This window comes from Ursus americanus, chromosome 1 (genome assembly GCF_024610735.1).
Source record: "Ursus americanus isolate L20-20 chromosome 1, mUrsAme1.1.p, whole genome shotgun sequence".
Classification (NCBI taxonomy): domain Eukaryota; kingdom Metazoa; phylum Chordata; class Mammalia; order Carnivora; family Ursidae; genus Ursus; species Ursus americanus.
In genome coordinates this window covers 99,156,809-99,177,494 of record NC_142127.1, presented here as the reverse complement: position 1 = coordinate 99,177,494, position 20,686 = coordinate 99,156,809, and the positions used below count along the sequence as shown (strand labels likewise).

Genomic DNA, 20,686 nt, shown 5'->3' with positions numbered 1-20,686 from the left:
GATGTTATTCAATCCACTATGCTTACCACCACATCAACAGACTCCAGTATAATAAAAGTGGATTATGACTGAGAGAGCTGCAAGACACAGACTATTTAAGATGAAGTTCTTAGGGAAACCCAAAGCAACAGAAGAGGAAAAAAAAGAAACCAAAAATCAGAAAACTAGAGGAAACTGAAGTCTCTGGCACCAAAAACTACAGGAAACTTTAAACACAGCCTAGATCCTCATCAGATTAACGTAAAACCGCACGCTGAAAGCCTGATTAGCTCAGGTCCTATTACCACACACATCTGACCTTCAACAAAGCATTACAAGCCAGGCTGAAAGGCAACAAAATAGTCCAAAGAGACAAAGCAAGCTTCCGAACCAGACTCAGCTATGACAAGGATTTTGGAATCGTCAGTTCTTTGAAAAGGACTATGATGAATGCGTCAAGGGCTCTGCAGGAAGGGGTGGACAGCCTGCAAGAACACTCAGGGTCTGAAAGCAGAGACTGGAAGGCTGGAGGAGTTGGCGTGGTCTCCTTGCCCTTCCCCCAGGGCAGATAAGGCTCTGGTAACGCAGTTTCTTTGGATTCACGCCTTTTTAGAAAAAGAACAAAACGCTCCGGCCTTTCAAAATGGTTACATGCCCCCTGAGTGTGCTGGAAACCGGTAACTTTTCCCTCCCCTTGGTTGCCGCATGGAGATTTTTTCCCGAACCTTCACAGTGAGAGCCTGGTGGGGCTCCTGGGAGTCAAGCCCAGGGAAGTGTGGGACTCCAGGCGTTTCAGCTGTCAGGCTAGTCCACACTCAGCCTCTGGCAGTTCATCAGACTGTTCGAGTGTTTCCTACAGATTGTGGGCTCCGATGGCAGCTTCTGCTCCCGGTAAGTCACGTTTCTCTGTATCCCTCCCCTCAAGATTTCAGGCTGGTGGTTTGCCCTATGCCCTCAATCCGCCAATGGATCTAAGAAAAGCTGTTGATTTTCAGTTTGTTCAGGTCTTTTTCTTGTGAGGATGGAAGCAATTGACTTCCAAGCTCTTGACGTGTGAAGAGTTGCCTCGTGGCGGCTTCTTGTTGTTCAAATTCTACTGTTTAGTATCGCGATTCTATCTTCCTATTAATTCTTCTTTTCTTCCTTCTTAAAGGCATTTCTCCCCCTCTGCTGAAGACTATAGGGAAACAGACGTGGAGTAACAAAAATAAGAAACGTGAGAAAGTTATCAAGGCCCAGAATCTTACAAACTCAGAGTAATGACTTTCTGGTCTGTGATTTTGATTTCCCTCTAGAAATGTGTTGAAGCCTCAGTAACTTCCCCTGTATCTGACCTTCAGGGACGATGGCCACTGTTCTATTCTGCTGCCAAGCATTTCTTATCTTGTCCTTCTCCAAAAGTGTTTCTTGTGTGCTTCCTTGTCTTGCTGTTACTTTGTAAACAGTTTGAGGTCCAAGGCCTAGTCTTTCTCTGTCCTTGATGGTTGCCTGCAATCTTGCACAAAGCCAGGCTGTGATTAGGACTCTGGGAAAATGGATCCTAGGTGGAACTGGATGCTTTCCCCCCATTGGTTTGGCGTAGCACGAATCACTTATGTCACTAAAAGGCCACTTACTAGTACGTAAGCCCAGGCATGCGTCCACGTGTCCAATCCATGAGCCTGGCTCCAGCGGGGACAGATGGCTCCTAGGAAGAGCCTTTCTGAATCTGACAACTAAAAATTTGACCAGACCATCAATGCATGTGCACTGTAGAAAACTTGGGGAGTACAGATACGTATGAAGAGGAAAAGGAAAATGATCCATGATCCCATGGTCACACTTTTTATTTCTCTGGCTTTTTTGCTGTGCACGGCTAATACTCAAGGGGAAGATAAAGAGTTCTCTAGGAATCCACAAAAATCAAGGGCTGCTACTGGCTGAATTGTTGTGTATGTATACAAAGAGGGATAGATGTAACAGTGGTTTAGGAAAGTGGCCGGGCAAGCAGATAGCCTTTTTGGGCAAATGTGTCTGGGTTCCAAATCTCAGGTCACTTACTAGATGACCTGGGGCGAGTGACCTCTCTCTGTTTCAGCGTCCTCACCCGCAAGGTGAGTCGCTCCCACCTAGCCCCCAGGTGGTTGGGGATTAATTAAAGGGTGTAAAATATCTAAAGCACTTTATACCGCGCTGGGCGCAAAGCACTCAATACGCGCAGAGCAGTTGGAGGGAAAGAAGCAAGAGGAGAAGGAACTGGAGACCACGTAGCGCACTGCGCTTAATCGGCCTTCCAGCAGAGGTTTTCCTGCTGTTTTAAATGGGATTGATGACAGAGACGCAGGTTGCAGCTTATCTTCACAGAGGAATGGCAGCTAATAAATAAAGAAGGAATAATGGAATTGGACAATCGCCTTCCTGCAGACTCCCATAGTAACGGATTCAGTCAATATCATCAGATGCTGAAGCCATTGAGGGAAGCGCTGTTGGGGGCGAGATGGTCACACTGTATGCAAGAATCTTTTTGCAGATTATGTATTAACGACAGGGGAGAGATTGGCCAGACCTCACCTTAACCAAATGATCAAAATCAGATTCATAAATAGTGGGACAGACTAACACTCTGCGGCTCCTGGTGTGATCTGTTAGGGAAGGACATAGCATCACCTCCAGTAGCATCTTACCCAACGTAGTTAATCTGAATTACAGCACGAGGAAGCAATTATGCAAACAGAGATTGGGGAAAAGTCCATAAGACTCAGAGAATGTCAGTGTCATGAAAGACCAAAAATGGTGGGAGGACAGCGCTACATGAAAATACATTAAACAGTGTGTAAACCTTAATCGGATTCAAGAGAATAATTTTTTCAAAAAGGATATAAAGGACATTTAGGAGATAATTGGGGAAATTTGAATAAGGACTGTCTATTACATAATATGATTGTGTCCCTGCTACATTTCTTGTGTGTGATGATGGTATTTTGGTTATGTAAGAGAATTGTCCTTCTTTTTGTAGAAGCAGGCTAAGTACTTAGGGGTGAAAGTGATCTTATGTCTGTAACTTACTTTCAAAGCACTCAGCTAAAAAAGGTGTGGCTATATATAGATATGTGTAGCTAGAAAAAATTGGTAAAGGGTAAATGGGTATTTGTCTTTCAAATTTTTGGAAGTTAGATATTTAAAAAAATTAAAAGTTCATAATAAAACCCAGCTTCCAGATGAATTCTAGGACAAGACTTCCCACTGACAGGCATTGGGACTCCCTTCTTAGGAAAATTAGAGAGTGTCCGGCTTGAAGACATAGGTGCAATCTTTTCTGGCCGCATTTTCCTGTGTGTCCTTTTTATGGACATCTGGTCCGTAAAAGGTAAGTATAATCATTCTGTACACTTGAATTATATTTGGTTTTGCTTTACAGTTCCAGGATTTCCATTGAGCTAATGTTTACTAGGCCCCTGAGTTGTGATACGACTAATGCGCTGCTCTATTTGGGCACTAGGACTGCCTCGAACAGGCTCGAGAAAGAGTGCAATGAAGAAAAGCTTATGTTTATATTGTGGAAATTTCACAATTATGCGGGAAGAACAAGGAGTCTGTGTGAAAGCCGCTTTCCTTTCCAAGAACATCCGATCCCCCTGTCACACATGCCCATAACAATGACTCAGACCTGTGGTCCCATCAGGGAAACACAAAAAGTAGGAAGTTAAGATCTTTTTACTAGGTGACCCCTAACAAAATAACACAGAGCAATTAGACAACTAACAGCATCTAGGTTGGTTTGGATTGTCTTACATAATGTCAATAGTGGACTATGAATTATTCTTTTCTTTGCCACTCAAAGCCGATGGAGATGATCATTTCACAGGAAGGATGAAAGAGATGGAATGCCAGCTCTTCGTGACAGAGGAAATTACTGTCACACAGTAAATGGGGAAGGAGAGTGGGGGGAGTTCAAAAGATGACTCTGTCCCCAACTGCTTCAAGGGATGACGCATTGGTTTCTTTTCGCGTGCTGATTCCAATTGTTTGATGAGGAATGGTTCTGGAGGATTCCTGGCTCAGGGAGTCAGAGGGCAGGAGCTGATGAGTGCTGTCTGTGTTGTGATTTTGGTGTGCATGTCACGTGGCCATCTTTGAATTCCCAACACAAACTAAACTGAATGCTGGAAACACACTCATGTCTTCAAAAAAGCATTTTTAAATAAAATAATAATAAGTAATGATTATAAAAACATCTAATATCTGGGAAGCACTTACAACAGGCCGGGTGGTAACCCTGTGTGTATTAACTTAATTGATCCTCATGGCGACTGATGAGGTAAATGCCATTGTTATTGGGCTCACCCTACAAACAGGGAACCGAAGCCGGCTTCCTCAGGTCTTTGCTCACCTTCTCATAAGACTTTCCTGGCTATCATGTTTCAAATTTCAACCCCCATCACTCTTCTCTGCTTTAATTGTCTCCCTGGCACCTGTCACGGCCTGGCCTCGTATGATGTTAGTTAGTTATAGTCTGTCTTCTCTCACTGGGTTGTAAGCTTCCGGAGGGCTGGGATTTTTGTTGGTTGGTTGGTTTGGTTTGGTTTGGTTTGTTTACTCCTGTATCTCCAGCAACTTTTCTAAGTCACTACCTGGCACTTAATTAGTGCTCGATAAATAGTTGTGAAATACAAGAAGGAGGCTTAGAGTATGACCTTACCTTGAAGGTCATATGGCCACATAGTGGTGAAAGGCGAGGGGCCAGAGGAGATCTCATGGTTGGCTTTCTGTTGGGACGTTGAAAAGGATGCCGAATACGACAAAGAGCCCAGAAACTACAGAGGATCTGAGGTTTACAGATTTTGAGAGGAAAATGGAGAGGGAGGCACTAGTCTTCAAGCCAAAGAGGCTTCCAAACTGACAAAGCAGGAGCAACTTGGGTGAGACGTGCTAGGTGGCCCACACTGTGGGGCCTCCACGGAACAGAGGTGAGGCTGGCATTCGCAGCCTGCTGGCACGGGGACAGAGGTGGCCTCCGGGGCCCCCAGAGCTGTGTGGGTGCCCAGGCTGTTCACTTTCACACCAGTCTCTGAGGATTTTTTTTTTTTTTTTTTTGGTCTCAAGAACAAATAAATTGGGCAATGTTGACAGCGCACAGAAACTAGGCTTCTGCCAATGATGTGGAAAAAAGGAAAGACTGTTGTCTGAGAGCTAAGGTTTAAAATCCACAGATAATGGCCCATAAGGGCGCTAAGCCAAGACCCCTTCAGGAGCCAGAATGGTTCCCGGGCCAGAACAAGGGCTTGGTTGTCATTGTGAGAGCACTGAAAAGGGACTGTCATGGAGGGGCCATTGGCAGCTCCCTCTACACTCTGTGGGGGAAGTGGCTGGGGGGGACCAGGCCCAAGGGTGCACACAGCAGACCTGATGCTAGGGGCAGCTACTGTGGACACGACTGTCCGGCTGTGGAGCAATGGCTGTGAAATATTCAAGTCACAGAACTTGCTCAGAAGCCTTCTGGTTATGATTTCGCTTCCTGGGGATCTTGGCTCAAATGAGACAAGGCCTGCTCATCAGAAGCCCTCAGGCCTGCAGCTTTGGGAGCTGTCGTTCTCAGAATGAGCTTGGCTAACGTGAGCTCCACGAGGCCCGTCCCTCAGATCTCTGAGCCTCCAAGAATGAGGACCCGCCTTGGGAATCCTCCGAGGGCAGGTGGCTCCAGGAGACCAGCTAGACCGTCAGCCCTCTCTTCTGCTCGTGTGTGGATTCAAACTCACTCACGCTTGTGGTCTTTGACGGTGTCTACACTGGGCATGCATAGCCTGGATGTATCTCACCTCTATAGCTTCCTGGGTGATCCTGCCTTCAATGCCCTCATTGCAGTCCCGAGACCCAAGATAAACAGACCTTTACTAGTTCTCTTCTCTGATGTGCCTACGAAGCTGTGTCAGTTTCCTATGGCTGCTGTGACAAACAACCTCATATTCAGTGACTTAAAACACTACCAATTTATTATCTTACAGCTCTGTAGTTAGAAGTTCAACACAGGTCTTACTGGGTGGAAACCAAGCTGTTGGCGGGGCTGCATTCCTTCTAGAGGTTCCAGGGGGAGAACCTATCTCCTCGCCTGGTCTAGCTTCCAAAGGCTGATCTGCCTGAGGTCCTTGGCTCATGGCCCCTCCTTCCATCTTCAAAGCCAGCAACAAAGGGTTGGGTCCTTCTCACATTGTACCCCTCTGACTTTCTCTTCTGTCTCCCTCTTCTGCTTTTAAGGATTCTTGTGATTATTGGGCTCACCTGGATAATACAGACCAATCCCCCATTTTTAGGGTACCTGATTAGTAACCTTAATTTCATCTGTAACCTTGATTCCCCTTGCCATGTGACTCAACACATTCACAGGTTCTGGGAATTAGTACGGGGATATCTTTGTGGGGAGGACGCTATCCTGCCCACCTCAGAAGTCCTGAGTAATGCTCCATGATCCACAGAACCTTCCTGGTTGCTACCAGTGTCTCTTCTTCCTCACGTCTGGCCATCTCAGAACAAGCTTCCCTGAGGTGTCCATTCTCCCTGAGCTGCTGCAACCCAAGGGTGGGCCCAGGCATCACCCAAATTCTCCAAGGCTCAATTAAAACAGGATGAAAACATCACTATCACAACTGGCACCAAAAGTCCTCTTAGCCAGGGACATGTCTTGACGACTGTTAGGACAGAAGGTGGGGCCCGAGTATGGAAGTGTCGGCATGAACCTGGGCCACAACTCGGGAGCTCAAGAGACAGAGAAGGGCCAGGAAAGCAGTGGGGTAGGAGCCTGCCAAAAAGAGGCTGTGGCCTGTGTGGAAGCAAGCCTGAGGATGTCCCTTAGGGACCGAGTGGCTGTGGCCATTTTAGCTCGGGAAATGCTTGACTGAGAAGCCAAAATTTGTGTTTCCGTGACATGAATCCTCCCCATCTCCATGTAGCCCCCAAACTTCAGAAATATCCAGGACACTGATGACTGCCTGTGGGCGGGGAGTCTTGGGGGATCTCTGGGAAGAGGCTAACAGACATGGTGGCCAGAGGGGGGTCATGGAGGTGTCAGCCATGCTTGCCCTGGGAACTTGCAGAAAAGCTGGAAGGGCTTTGGCCATCTCCAGTCCATGGAACAGGACATCCCAGGGAGGGCTTTGCCCCTTCCCCAGACCCTTGAGGTGCAGTAGAACCCATCTTATCTAGAGCTCCAGGGGCATGAGAATCCGGCTGACTTCTAGATTTCACAGCTAAGGCCAGGCTGTACCCATTAATTGTATGTTCCTGAAGGCCTGGGGATAATAGGAGGGCATTCCAACTCAAACATCAAAGGTGGTCAGCAGGTGTTCAGGCTCCTGGCACCCAAGCTGCTCTCCCCCAGGCTTCCCCTAATGCCTACTGCCCCATAGAGGACTCAGCTTTGACCATGTCGCCTCTACCTGAAGTCCAGTAACCCCCTCCATGCCCAATTTAATCTTCTCAGGGCCCAAAGAAAGGGGGAAACGTTCTTTCCAACTCTCGCTTCTTAGCTTCAAGGCCATTCCAAGCTGCATCTGGCACAAAGTGGAACTGATCAGCATTTATGGGTCAAAGAGTAGGCTATTTTTAAGGGTCTTGATACATGTTTCCAAATTGCCTTCTAGAAACCTCCTGAGAAGGTCCTTCTCCCTAGACTTCTGCCAGCACTAAGAATTGCCATTTAACAAATCTCTGCCAATTTAACATGAAAAAAAAAAACACCTCATTTTCATTTTCAGTTCTTTGATTACATGTGAAGATGTGTTTTTAAAATATACACATTACCTCTTTGATGGGATGAGTAATAATGAAAACCTATTTCAAATGTCGTTAAGTCTCTATTTAGATATGAGAAAATTTCAATTCATGCGAAGAAGGGAAGGTGTTGTTACCTGTGCCACTTTTGTTATGAGAGTTTTGGCTCGGGTAGGGGAAAGGAGAAAAGAGAAAAGGGAGGAAGAGGAATGGAAAGAGCAGAAGAAATAAAAGTGGGAAAGAAGAGATAAAAGGACAAAACTCAGAATTGGGGGAAAAAAGGGGTTTTCTCTCTTAAATGGAGTACCGAAAAGGGAAAGCAGAAAAAAAAGTATGAATTACTCTTTCTATGAGACTCTTCAAATAAATTGTTAATAGTACAGCGAGCTAAAAAAAACAAAAAACCCCTGAAGACATCAGATCCAGCCACAGACTTGGTGTGAGGGGGAAAGGGGGAGGCTCCTGTGGAATGGGTCCTGTTGCCCCTGAGCTGAAAATACAAGAAAATCCCTAATCACACCTTGCGACTTAGATGCAGTCTTCCAGGACTGCTCGAGCTCCGGGGCTGTGTTCTTGCCGTTCACCCTGGAGCACGCCTGGCTCACGTCCCAGGTACGGCTGGCTGAGGTTCAAGGTTGGCTGCTTCTGCACACCTCATGACTTCCATCTCCCTGCATTGTTGTTTCCTACTGCTGGTGACAATGCTTTCACTTTTCCATTCACAGTCATGAAACAATACAGACTAACCTGTGTGAAATAGTCCCATGACCAGTGGCGGTGCAGACCAAGGGGGCAGACGCACTACCGGCTGTTGGCCGCCAGGCAGTTGCTCGAGGCTATAGTTCAAAGTGGCCATTTGACAGCAAATGGCCCTCTCCGGATTGGGCGTGTGATGGGGGCAGAGGGTGTTGGGCTGTCTGGTGGCCAAAGGTGATGAGGCTGCTGGAAAGTTGAATACACCAAAATCAACGATGGGAAAGTTGGCGTAGGTTAGGTCAACCGCAGTTAAGCAGGAACTTGTGTCGGTTCATATTTTCTTTGTGGGGTTCGCTAAAACCGCTGACAGACGTGTTTAGTTTGGGAGCGCGTCTCAAAGACCTCCAGTAGAGTCCTAAAGAACCACACAGAACACCCACCTGCCACGGCCCTGACTGGCCCAGGAGGTCCCCAAGGTCCTGGGGGGGCCAGTCCCATTTGCTTGTGTCGGTGCCAGAACAGAAAGTCCCCCCCTGCCCCACCCCAGCTGCAGCCTGGTCCAGGGGTGGTCAGCAGCCTGGCCTCACCCTGCTTCCCCAGGGACACTGTGCCCAGCTGCCACCACAGTCAACTCCCACCAGACTTTCCATGGATTTCATCCCTTCACCCCCTCCCACTGACCTCAGGACATCTCAGCCCGATACTTCAGGGTGCGTCTCTTCTGTTAAGGACACTTTTTTTTTTTTCAAAGATTTTATTTATTTGTCAGAGAAAGAGAAAAAGAGAGAGAGAGCACAAGCAGGGGGAGTGACAGGCAGAGGGAGAAGCAGGCTCCCCGCTGAGCAAGGAGCCCAATGCGGGACTCGATCCCAGGACCCCGAGATCATGACCTGAGCTGAAGGTGGACGCTTCCCCGAATGAGCCACCCAGGGGAAGGACACTTTTTTTTTTTTTAAAGATTTATTTATTTATTTGAGGGGGCAGACAGAGGGAGAGGGAGAGAGTCTCAAGCAGACTCCCCACTCTGCGCGCAGCCACGACCCTGAGATCGTGACCTGAGCCAAAATCAAGAGTCGGATGCTTCACTGACCGAGCGACCCAGGCACCCCTGTTAAGGACATGTTTTAATGCAGCCACCATGTGCCATCATCATAGGAAACAAAATCAAAAGTCAGTCTTTAATATCATCTGCCACCCAGTTCATACTCAGATTTCCCCCCAATGGTCTCAAAAGTGTCTTTTTGCGATTGGTTTATTGGAACCAGGTCAGGACTCAAATGAGGGCACCTTTGGAGGGAAATGCGTTGCATTCTCAAACAGTTTTCCCTCCCCCTCTCCCTCCCTTTTTTTTTTTTTTTAAGATTTTATTTATTTATTTGACAGAGATAGACAGCCAGCGAAGAGGGAACACAAGCAGGGGGAGTGGGAGAGGAAGAAGCAGGCTCATAGTGGAAGAACCTGATGTGGGGCTCGATCCCAGAACGCCTGAGCCCGCAGAACACCGGGATCACGCCCTGAGCCGAAGGCAGATGCTTAACGACTGAGCCACCCAGGCGCCCCCCTCCCCCACTTTCTTCTCATGTCCTTGGTTTGTTGAGGAAACTGAGTCACTAGTCTGGGAGGACCTGCTCCTTGCACAGCAAATACCTGGAATCCTCTCTCCGATCCACCCCCTAGAAACCTCCAGACTCCGGCTCCTGCTGCCCCGAACCCACTCCCCCTCTGGCTCTCCCTCTCAAATCCCACCCACCCAATCACATCCCCCCTCACCATGTGTTGTGCAGGGCCCTCCTCTCTATCCCCACTGTGTTTTGCACAGATCACCTGAACCTCGGGCTCTTTGGTGTTCTCTGCTTGCCTTTGACTAGGATCAGTGACCACAAAGGAGAGCCCGGGGCCTGAGGCAGCAGGCACCCTCCTTCCCTTCGAGGCTGGTGGAGGAAGCGGTGCAGGCACCAGCAGCGAGGCCAGGACCTGGGGGGAGGCTCTGGGAGCATCTTATCTGTGCGGGTATCTGCCTTCCGCACTGTGGTTGGGATGCAGTCTTACTTCAGCGCTGAAGCAGGCCGAGGCCGTGCCTGTCGCCAGCGGGGCCTCTAGAAGGAGTCCCTGTGTGACCGCAGGCCGTGGGCCTTCTGTGTCCTCTTTGAGGCAGTGGCCTGTTCCTGAGGAGTCGTGAAGGGCAAGCCCGAAGAGCATTCGGGTATGTTCTTCCCACTCCCGAGAGTCTGACCGTCTTGGCTGACATCACGCGGCGCTGAGTCATTCTCGGGGCCCCGACTCACGCACGGCATTCTCACTCTTGCTCTGAGGAGGAACTCTCGTGCCGTGGCACAGTCATCTCGGCTGTGGGCTGTGGATGTTTCCCTCTGAGCTAACCACAGTGGTTACGGGAACCGTGTCCCCTCCTAGCCCCTCTGCAAGCTTTCTTTCCTTTGCCTCCAGACTTGTGGGCTTCCCCCTGGGGATCCGAGTCTTCGGGCTCGTGAGGCCGGGACACCTCCCTCAGAAACTCAGGTGGGACGCGACCCTAGCGTCTTCATTTTTTCCAGGACTTAACTTTTGTTTTGAGGACCCCAGTCTTGGTTAACTCGGGATTCTGCTCTGTCCCCAGGATTGCATGAGTGTGGGGGTGAGGCTGTGTAGCGAGTGCGGGGCCGGCCAGCCTCCAGTCCTTGGGACTTCTTTGATCCATGCTGAGTGACATCCGCAGAGGCGCCCTGGCCCCACGTGGCCATCCGCTCCCACAGGCTGCGTTAACCTGTCCCCATGCCTTCCAGCTTGGACGCCCGACGTCCTCCCCCCTCATGAGCTCAGGGTTCCGCCAAGGCCCCTGGTTAGAGCCCCCGGGGCTGATAGGATGAGGCACCTCCTAGTTTCCCAGCCCCCCTTTGGTGTGCGGGAGTCAGACAGGTGCTCCATGCCAGGCTGGGCCGCTGGGATCTCTGGGAGGCTCGACAGATTGCCCTTGTCTCTACCTGGGCAGGGGGAGCAAGACCACCAAGCTCGCTTTCGGATCCCTACACCCTCCCTGGGGCTCTGGTCATACCCTCCCCTTGGGGCTCTGCTCCCTCTGTGGGCACAGAGGAGGCAGGCACGGGGCTCCCTCTCCACGACCTGCTGGCATCTTGGGGTGTTGGCGAAGAGCCCTTATAATGAGGTCAGTGAGGTCAGGAGGGGTGGGGAGGTCAGCGAAGAGCTGGCAGAGGAAAGATGGTGGCCCTGGGGCCTTGAGAATTGTTGCACAGCAGCTCAGAGCCACGGGGTGTGGAGGGGCACGTGCCCCGGGGGTGGCCGGAGGGGGTCCGGATTCCTTGGGCATTTGCTAGGAGACAAGGAAAGATCTACAGGAGAGACTTGAGGGTCAGCTGCTCTTGCGAGGAGTCCACTAGATCCCCTAAAACGGGGTTCCCTAGTCCCGGTTGTTAAGCTCACAGAAGTTCTAGGAAAAACCATTTGGTCACAGGTGGGAGAGAAGTTGATTCACCCTTGCTCCATCAGGGTTGCCCCTGCCCGGGGTCCAGTCTCCGGTAATGTCCATCACTGTCCTTAAGGCTTCTCGAGGTCCGTCCTGGAACCCTGGTAGCACAGGGATGTTACTGTGTGAGTGACAGATGACAGAAGAGGTCCTAGCGGAGAGGTTTCTTCTCAGTTGTCCTTACTACTGGGCCTGGGGGAGGAAGGTGGGGAAAAGGGGGCAGCCTGGGGCACCCCCTGCCCAGCTCACCACGTCCCTGCACAGAGCCCGAGGGGCAGCTCTCCAAGCTCTTGCTTCCTGACTCCGCTGTCGCCTCTGTTGCCTTGACCCCCGTCTTCCCGGGCCAGGGATGCCCAGAGACAAACATGGGTCCCTTGTCCTTCGCAGGGAATTCCTGAGTCCAGACATCTTACAGGCGCCTAAGCTCAGGGAGTGGCCGAGCCTCTTGATCCCCCCATGGAGGGGCTCCTGGGGGACGGAGGGTGTGCACAGGATGGTGGGGCCACGCCTGAACGCCAGCCAGCCAGGCTCTCAGACAGTGTCCCTGGAGGGAACCAGCCAGGATGCTGTCCCCCGGTGCCCTGGATGGGGCCTCACACGGGCTGGTTCAGGTTGTAGAGGGGCTCTGCCCTGGGACAAACACACCTGGTTCCAGCCGGAGCACTGCGTCCCAGGGCCCCCCACGCAGGGCCTCTTTCCTCATCTCTACGATGGGCAGAGTTGAGCTGCAGGCAGGGCTTCCCGGTCTCGCTCTCAAGAATTCTCTGCCTCTGAGGTCACGAGGACCTCAGAAATCCTAAAGCAACCGAGGCAGGCAGATTCCAGAAGCCTGGGTAGGGCTCTCCCCTGTTCCCTGGCAGCAATGAAGGAAAAGCAGCACTACTATTATCCTGCTGCCCCCAGCCCACCCCCTTCCCCTCCCCCTTGCCTTGCCCCTTTCCCCTCCCTGCTGCCCTCCAGCCCTGCCTTCTGCTGGCCCCCGCCCTGGGCCCCCCAGCTCGCCCAGTCAAGCTCCCACCTCTCACCAGCTGGCCCTCTCCTCCCCTGGAAGCCCACAGGGCCCCCTGTCCCCACAGGCTCCCTGGAGTCCCCTGCTGCCCTCACCCTGTCGGCCTCCCTGCCCTGTCCTGGTCCTGCCTCCCCCCTTTCAGCGTGGCCTCCCTCTCTGCTCTTCACTCTGCCTTTGCCCTGGACCTCCCTCTGGCCCTGGGCTGGCCTCCAGCCACCTGGCCAGACTGCTCAGCTGCCCCTACTCCCCTCCCACCCAGTCACCTCCTCCCCCCATCTCCCCACCCTTGGGCCAGCCTGCAAACCAGCCCAGGGACCTGACATCCCCACCAGGGGGCACCTGGATCTCTGGGAGCTCTGTGAGTCGGGCACCTGCTGGGCACAGGGAGCAGCATGTGCCTGGCCTCTGCGGGGCAGCCCTGTGGGCCCTCCAGTGCTCCAGGAAGCCCTCATCTCCCCCAGTGAGTTCTCAGCCACATGGGGGTCTGGCCCGGGTCAGCCGGTGGGTGCCCCTCCTCGGGATCGGGCCATAGGCCCAAGAAACATGACAAACTGCTCTGTGTCCACACTTGGGCCCATCCATGCTCTCAGAGTTCCCACTGGGAGGGGGTGGCTGGGCTCAGTGGACTCAGGGTACCTTCCCCTGCAGGGCTGTTCTTTCCCTGGGGCCAAGCGCCGTCCCCATTGTTCAGAAGGAGCAACGGTGCCCTGTGCCTGGTACTTACCCCATCCCGAAGCCAGCCTCCCCAGGAGACAGTGACCAGGGCTCCCTTTGGCAGAGGGAGGCTGTGGCAGTGGGAGGAGGGGTGGAGCCCTGCTAGAAGGTGCTGGGCCATGGAGGCCCAGGGGGTGGCGCTGGGACCCTTTGCCAAGCAAACACCCTGCTCACTGTGGGTCCTGGGCCCTCAGAGGGCAGCTGCTTGGCTCTGTAGTTGTAACTGGCCATCAGCGTCCTCCTGGGTCAGGACTGTTCCCGCAGCCTCCCTGGGGGCAGCCCGAGGCTCCTGGGTGTTGTGGGAGGGAGTTCCAGCTAGAGGTGAAGTCTGGGGGGCGGGGAGCTTTTCTGAGCCTCCTGGGCCTCGTGGCCTCCACACCGTCCTTAACTCCCTTCCCTACAGGCCCCAGTGCAGCCAGGGCTACTCCTGTTTCCCACCCAGGACAGAACTAGGAAAAGGCTGGACCAGCCAGAAATGGGGGGCACCCATGTTTATACTCTTCTGTCTGTCCGGATGGGCCAGACAGCCTGAACTGTGGTGGCCACAAAGCAGCGGCACGTCCCCCGAGGAAGGTGAGTATTGGCCAAGTACGGGGAGGGACGAGCCCCAAGAACCTCCCCGAGGGGGGCACAGCCTGGTGTGGCAGCGTCCAGAATTATACTTCCTTCTAGTCCCTAGACTTCAGTCTTGATAATGGCCTTCCCGTGGGGTGAAAGTTCATGCTCTGAAGACAGACCCTCTGACTGATGCCTCTTCTCCAGGATTCATAGGCCAGGGGAGCCCAGATTCCTCTCATGGCCTCTAGTTTGCAGATGGTTATAAAGTGAATGAGGCCTGCCAGGAAACCCCAACCTTGAGCTCTATATTCTAATGCCAAGGGCTGGTGGGGAGATGGACAGGCTGGGAAGACCCCTCCATAAGACCCTTCCTGAGCCCACCATCTTCTCTGGGGGTCAGTCCTACCCTGAGTGGAGCCTCTGCTGGGCCCTGGTCCAGGCACAGGCCAAAGAATCTGCTCCTGGGAGGCTCTAGCTCCCCCAGCCATCTGCATCCTCCAGGCCCCATGTGGCAGGAATCTGGGGTGCCCCGTAGATCAAGGGTAGGGGGACTGGCTCTTTCTGGAGCCCAGCAGGACACTTTGACCCTGGGCCTGCTGGACATAGCTCTGAGTGCTGCTGGGTGGGGATGGCAGTCTAGGGAGCTGTCTGGGGGTGGAGTGGGGGGAGTGGTAACCCTTCCCCAGACACACCTCCCTTCCCTGAAGTCCAGATTTCTGTGACCCTGGGGAGCTGGGTAGCCTGGAGGCGACAGTCTTCATAGGACAACAGAAGTGGACCACTTCTGTGAAGATCACCCTAGAGCATTTGTCCTCTTTTTGGTTTGGAAACTTCTCTGGGAAACATTTGGTGCTTGTTATGCCCAGGCTCCAAATCACCTCAGACCTGTGGACCTTCCCCTCTCGCTATGACCTGGGACACCTTCTGCTCCCCTGGGCATCAGCATCTCAGACAGGTTGACAAGGACAGAGCTGGGCAATGTTCTCCCAAGTCAGGAAACTAATGACCCAACTCCTTGGATCCATGGGAAAGGGACTCTGTCACCCAGAGCACCCCAGGCTCCTGCCCGGGGCAGTAGTAAGCACTGGGTTCTCAGAGGCTCAGCCAGGCCCCCAGGGCTAAGAAAGGGCTCATTGTTAGCTGGTCCATCACTGTCCATCTTGCACACTTGTCCTCTTAAGACAAGCTTCCAAGATGCACAATGCTTCCAACCTCAGGTGGTGAGATGGGAGCCATGTTGTAGCCCACTTTCCTTCCTAAGTGCTATTTGGGGGCAACATTTAATGAACTCTTAAGAAAGGTCGGGCCCTCATGCTTTAACTGGAAGTTGTTTACCGAGACCCGGAAGAGATGCAGCTGAAATCAAGGTTCTCGTGAACAAACGATTGGACTTGGAGGCCATATTTCCTCCAACCAAAATGGTGCCCTTCATTGGCTCAAGAGGAATGAAAAGAAACAAGGGCATGAGATCCTATGAAGAGCTTATGGCTACCCTGTGCCATGGTGGGTGGCTGGGTATAAGGGCCCAGACCTCCTCCAAGCCCTCCCCTTTGCCTACTGCTCGGGATTCTGCAGAGTTTCATAGTTTCCAGAGCTGGTAGAATTAAGCCAAAAGAGTATCTAGAATCTTCGCTTATTCTCCTCCTGATTCCAGTATCCCCAGCACCAGCTAAGCTGCCCCACCTTTCCTTCCCTCAGATGAGATGCCCTCAGGAAATAGCGAATAGTTTCCAAAGCAATATAAATACTTGTTCAAACCATTTCATAGAAAAATGGGGCAAAAGGCTCAGGTATGCAGGACTGGCTCAACCATCTTTTGGTCATCTGGTTATAGAAAGAGAGCTTTGATTGTACTTCTTACATATTTTAGAAGGAGTAAGCAGCATTACGTGGTCTATTGTAAAGAAAACCAATCCCATATGAAGCCCATCCCGAGAGCCTCATTCCCCAAGTGGCTGTTCAGAAGGTCCTTGCCTGGCCAGCTTTTTATGTGACGTGTTACATGACCCCCCCCGCCCCCATTATTAATATGAGAAATGACTCAACAAATTTTAAAGGATTCAAACATCTGGTCAATTCTCTGTTTTATTCGGAGATTTCAAACTGCTACATAGTTTGCAGATTCTGAGAAATTAGCATTGATGTTCTCCTACCTGAGGACTTTTGCCACATGATGTTTTTTTTTTTTTTTTTTGAACAAGCCAGGGCAAGACTTTTCAATGGCTCACATTGTTACCCAGAACCACACGCAAAAAATTACAAATTATTATGTACTATGTTTTTATTTAATGTTTCCGGTCTATGTCGTAAGGCCCAACCTAGAATCAGGGCCATCTTATTCAAGGAACCCAATTTAAAATTTGTTAAATTTGGGTGCCTGGGTGGCTCAGTTGGTTAAGCGTCTGCCTTCGGCTCAGGTCATGATCACAGGGTCCTGGGTTCGAGCTCCGCATCAGGCCCCCTGCTCAGTGGGGAGCCTACTTCTCCCACTCCCTCTACTGTTTCCCCTGCTTGTGCTCTCTGGCTCTCTCTCTGCCAAATAAATAAATACGATCTTTTAAAAAAGTGTTAAATTTGTGTTTAATTTATTAACACGTGTTTTAAAATTTATTAATAGACTTGGGAGACTAGAGAGGCAAAAGGAAAACAGGGAAACATTTTTTGGCCTAGGAGATCTGGCTCAGTTCAGACCAAAGAGTTACTACTTATATAAAAGGAATCATCATAAATATTGATTACTTACCACTTAGGCTCCAGCCAAGCCACCTAATAAGCCCAGGGTAGCTTGGCTGGTAAATAAGGTTCCAGTAATTCATTTTGTGTTTTGACAAGCTTTGGCCAATTTATCTTTCGGGATCATGCTGGACTCAAAGTTTTTATAGACAGTGGATTTCCTTAAGCTGAAACCTACTACTGGATGCTTTCCTGGGTGCTCTGGGTGGGTAGGGTCTCTAAAGGCATCGCCGTCAATAAATGTTCTTGATTTCCCCTCCCAAGATTTAGTACCGGCCCCGCCTCACCTTCCAGGCTCCTTCGCATGTTGGCTAGCCCTTTGCCTTGACCCTTCCTTTGTCTTTTGTGACTTGTAGGTCGTGCCTCTGACCTTTCTGTCTTCATGAGTTCCAATCTTTCCACCAACCCGTTTACTAGTTCTCTTCCCTGGAGTTAGCTTCTTGATTTTTTTCTTACACTATGAATTATTTCCTACAAACCCGCAAGCTTCCTCCATCATACTTACCCTGATCACTCCCCCTTCTATATCTCCGTGGAGAGTGGGTGGCATTTTGGGGTACCCCAAACCCTTGAGTCGAAAGTGGAACTGCTTCCCCGCCCCCAGCCTAGTCCCGAAGCCCATGCTGCATCTCCTTGTGAATTCCCCCATGACCCAACTAGTCCCAGTGTCAGCAGCTCAGAGCCGCTGTTGGTTCTACTAACCATATCCTTGTTTCATTCTGGTCCCCTGGTCTCCATGTTTCCTTCTATGTCTCCTCCACCCCCAGCTCAGGCACCATCTCCTCCAAGAAGCCTTAGAGTCTAAAGAAAGTTTTATTCATCTGTGTATTCCCGATGGTGTGCACACGGCAGGCCATCAACTTTGTCAGGGACTTGCAACATATCATGTAAAGCTGGAAGTTTCCAAAATGGCAAATTAGCAAGAGTGTGTCCTCAGCATCACACTCGATAAGCCGGACTCCTTCTGCTTCTACAAAGAGGGCATCTCTGAACGCTGCAGATGGTGACCTTATTCCCCTGGCTAGCCAGATGTAATTTTTATTGGCCCATTTTGCGGAAGTCTAGGGAAAGAGAATTTCGTCCCATCACTTGCATTTTCTTTCCTGTTTCTCACTATCAACTGCTTGTTTATTCGCATCGCTGTAATCCTTGCAAAAAATTCCATCCAAGTTTATTCCCTTAAAGCTATGGCGTAGCTTATGTATTGTTCTGTGTTGCTGAAAGTCAAATACAATTTTTTTCACGCAAGATACATCATAATTAACCAAATGTCTCACTTTCGTAAGCACGGCATTGTTCATTTCTCATATTAATCCTCCATAAGAGTCGTTCTTTAGTTGTTTTGATTGGGTTTGGGACTCTTCGAGAACCAAAAGACTTTTGGAATGCAACCTGCAGGGATATGTTCAAATTCTCCAACTGCATCCTGAGGTGGTCGGAGGTCGGGGGGCTTTCCCCTGGCCCGTGGGCCGCCATGAGTAAACTGAATTGAGCCACATGGCAGGAAGGTGAATCTTCCTGTCGCTGTCACTGGCGCAGGCCAAATTTCCCCCTGGCTCCGTCCTCTCTGGGTGTCTCTTGAAGGATCTGCCACCTTTTCTCCTGCTAAGGGCTCTGGGCATGGGATGCTTGGGACACCAGGACTGTGGTCGTGCGGAGGGACAGGAGGCCGTGGGTCAGCTGTGCAGTGACAGAGCTCCATAGGATCTAAGTGTGGTTCAGGGCTGTGCCATCTGAGAGCATTAGCTCTGTGTGTGTGTGTGTGTGTGTGTGTCCTTGAGGGTGTGTGTGGGGGGGGTTGGTCCTTGTGTCTCTGCACCTGTATCTTTGATAAGTGTGTGTGTGTTTCTAGGTTAGGGTACGTCCCTGGGTGTGTATGTGTGTGAGGGGGGTAAATGCCCACGTGTGTCATGGGTGTGTGCGCACCTCAGGGTGGGTGTACATAATTCTGGCTGTGAGCCCGTGAGGTTCTGAGGAAAGACTACAACACTCGGCACATGTATTCTGGACACAGGGACTGAATAATTGGGCAAAGCCCCCTTTTATGGCAACGCGGTATGCTCCCCATTTGCGGGCTGCTAGGAGCCCGTTAAGAAGGACAGACTTCCGGACAGAGAAAATAATGAGCAGACATGTGGAGTCCCATCAGCCTTCACCGCCTGGGCCCCTCGTCCCCACAAGTAGCTGAGCTGGAGGGGGGAGAGGCTGCCTGTCCCAGGCACCCCACACTTTAGTCTCCGCAGCCCCACTTCATGCAACCTGAAGCCGCTTCTCTGGTATGTTCCAGACATTCCCACAGGCTGACGACCAAGTCGAGCCCCAGGTAACACACAGCCCCTTTGTGGTGGCGCTGGGAGGCTTTTCTCGGAAACGTGGTGCCCTGTGGTGCCTTCCAGCCATCCGTGAGGGCAAGAGGAAGAGCTCCTGTCCCACCCCAGGCATTTGCTCTCAGACCCCGGAGTCTCTGCAGGGAGGGCTCCCGCGTGTGCTCATCTGTCCAGGCAGAGGGAAGGAGGGACCCATGGGCCTCCTGGCAGCCAAAGAGCGTCAGGCCATCCTGGATACAGGCAGCTAGAAGCAGGGACCCTGTGGGGACAGAAACCCGCAGACTGAGGACAGGGCCAGTCCCCAAAGCTTCCTCACTGACCTGTGGTGGCCAGCTCCGCCATGTTTGTCAGGGACTGTCCTGGAGGTCCCCATAGCCCTGGGCACCCAGGATAGTTGGTCACCCTCACCCCAGCCCAGGTAGCATTGGGGTCTCCTGACAGGAAGCTGCCTCTTGCCCTGAAGTATCCTCGCTGAGTGCATTGGTGGGGCCCAAGAATATGGGCAAGTCTGGGGACTTTGCTCACCAGCCTCAGACCGGCCGAGCCTGGGTGGTCCTGCTGCGTTTGGCCGGTGTCCACCTTCCCGCCACCAGGATGTGGGGCTGGGGCTTTCAGTGGAAGATTCAGGCTGTGAAGAGCTGTGGGTCACCTCAGTTTGGTCTCCAGACCTACCTCCCCAAGGTCCTGGGGCAGAAAAATCCAGTGAAGCTGGGGAGTGGGGGGGTGGGGTGGGATGGGAGGATTGGAAATTGCTGAGACAGTGGCTGGGGAAAAAACATTGAACTCGAGACTGTTGCACGGCTTTCGGTGAGAGAAGTGCAGAGAGGTCCTGGGCCTTTAGAAAACTGAGGTTTTGTGATTCTAGAGTCAGGGCTGGGTTAGAAGCCACCGAGTTCTGTCATCAGAGGAGGAAGGCAATCAGCCTTTTGTGTAAAATGGTTCAGAGGAGAAATAGCCAGGGTGGCGAAGGGTCTCCCTTAACAGGTGGCCCCAGTCCCGAGGCCAGTGCCCCGGGAGAGTACATGAGCTGTTGGCACTGAAAGGGAGATTACGAGGTGGACAAGGAAAGCGTCTGACCCCGGGGGCAACATGGGCAGGCAAGGTGGGTGGGAACAGGACGGGCTGAGCAGAGCCCCTCTGGGGGCGCTGGATGCTTTAGCGTGGCTGTAGGCATGACCTCAGAAACCAAAGTCAGGGACTTCTGAGGCCAAGCTTGGATAGGGAAGACCTGGTAATGCTTCCCCTGAAGTACCCAGACAGCCCTTCCTCCCCCTCCCTGCAAGCCTCCAGGCCCCAGCACCTTCTAGCAGGGCTCCACCCCTCCTCCCCCTGCCACAGCCTCCCCCACCTTTGCTCTGCCAAAGGGAGCCCTGGTCACTGTCTCCTGGGGAGGCTGGCTTCGGGATGGGGTAAGTACCAGGCACAGGGCACCGTTGCTCCTTCTGAACA

The 20,686-nt window shown here is 51.8% G+C and overlaps 1 protein-coding gene across 1 annotated transcript in view; it reads left to right on the top strand.

Moving 5' to 3' along the window:
- The first annotated feature begins 375 nt into the window (after window positions 1–375).
- Window positions 376–20,686, top strand: part of GPR55 (G protein-coupled receptor 55) — a 40,871-nt gene continuing 20,560 nt past the window's right edge. Inside the window, exon 1 of the mRNA XM_087864272.1 lies at window positions 376–870. Coding sequence (XP_087720398.1) covers window positions 852–870 — 19 coding nt within the window. The 5' untranslated portion in view covers window positions 376–851. The remainder of the gene's footprint in view (window positions 871–20,686) is intronic.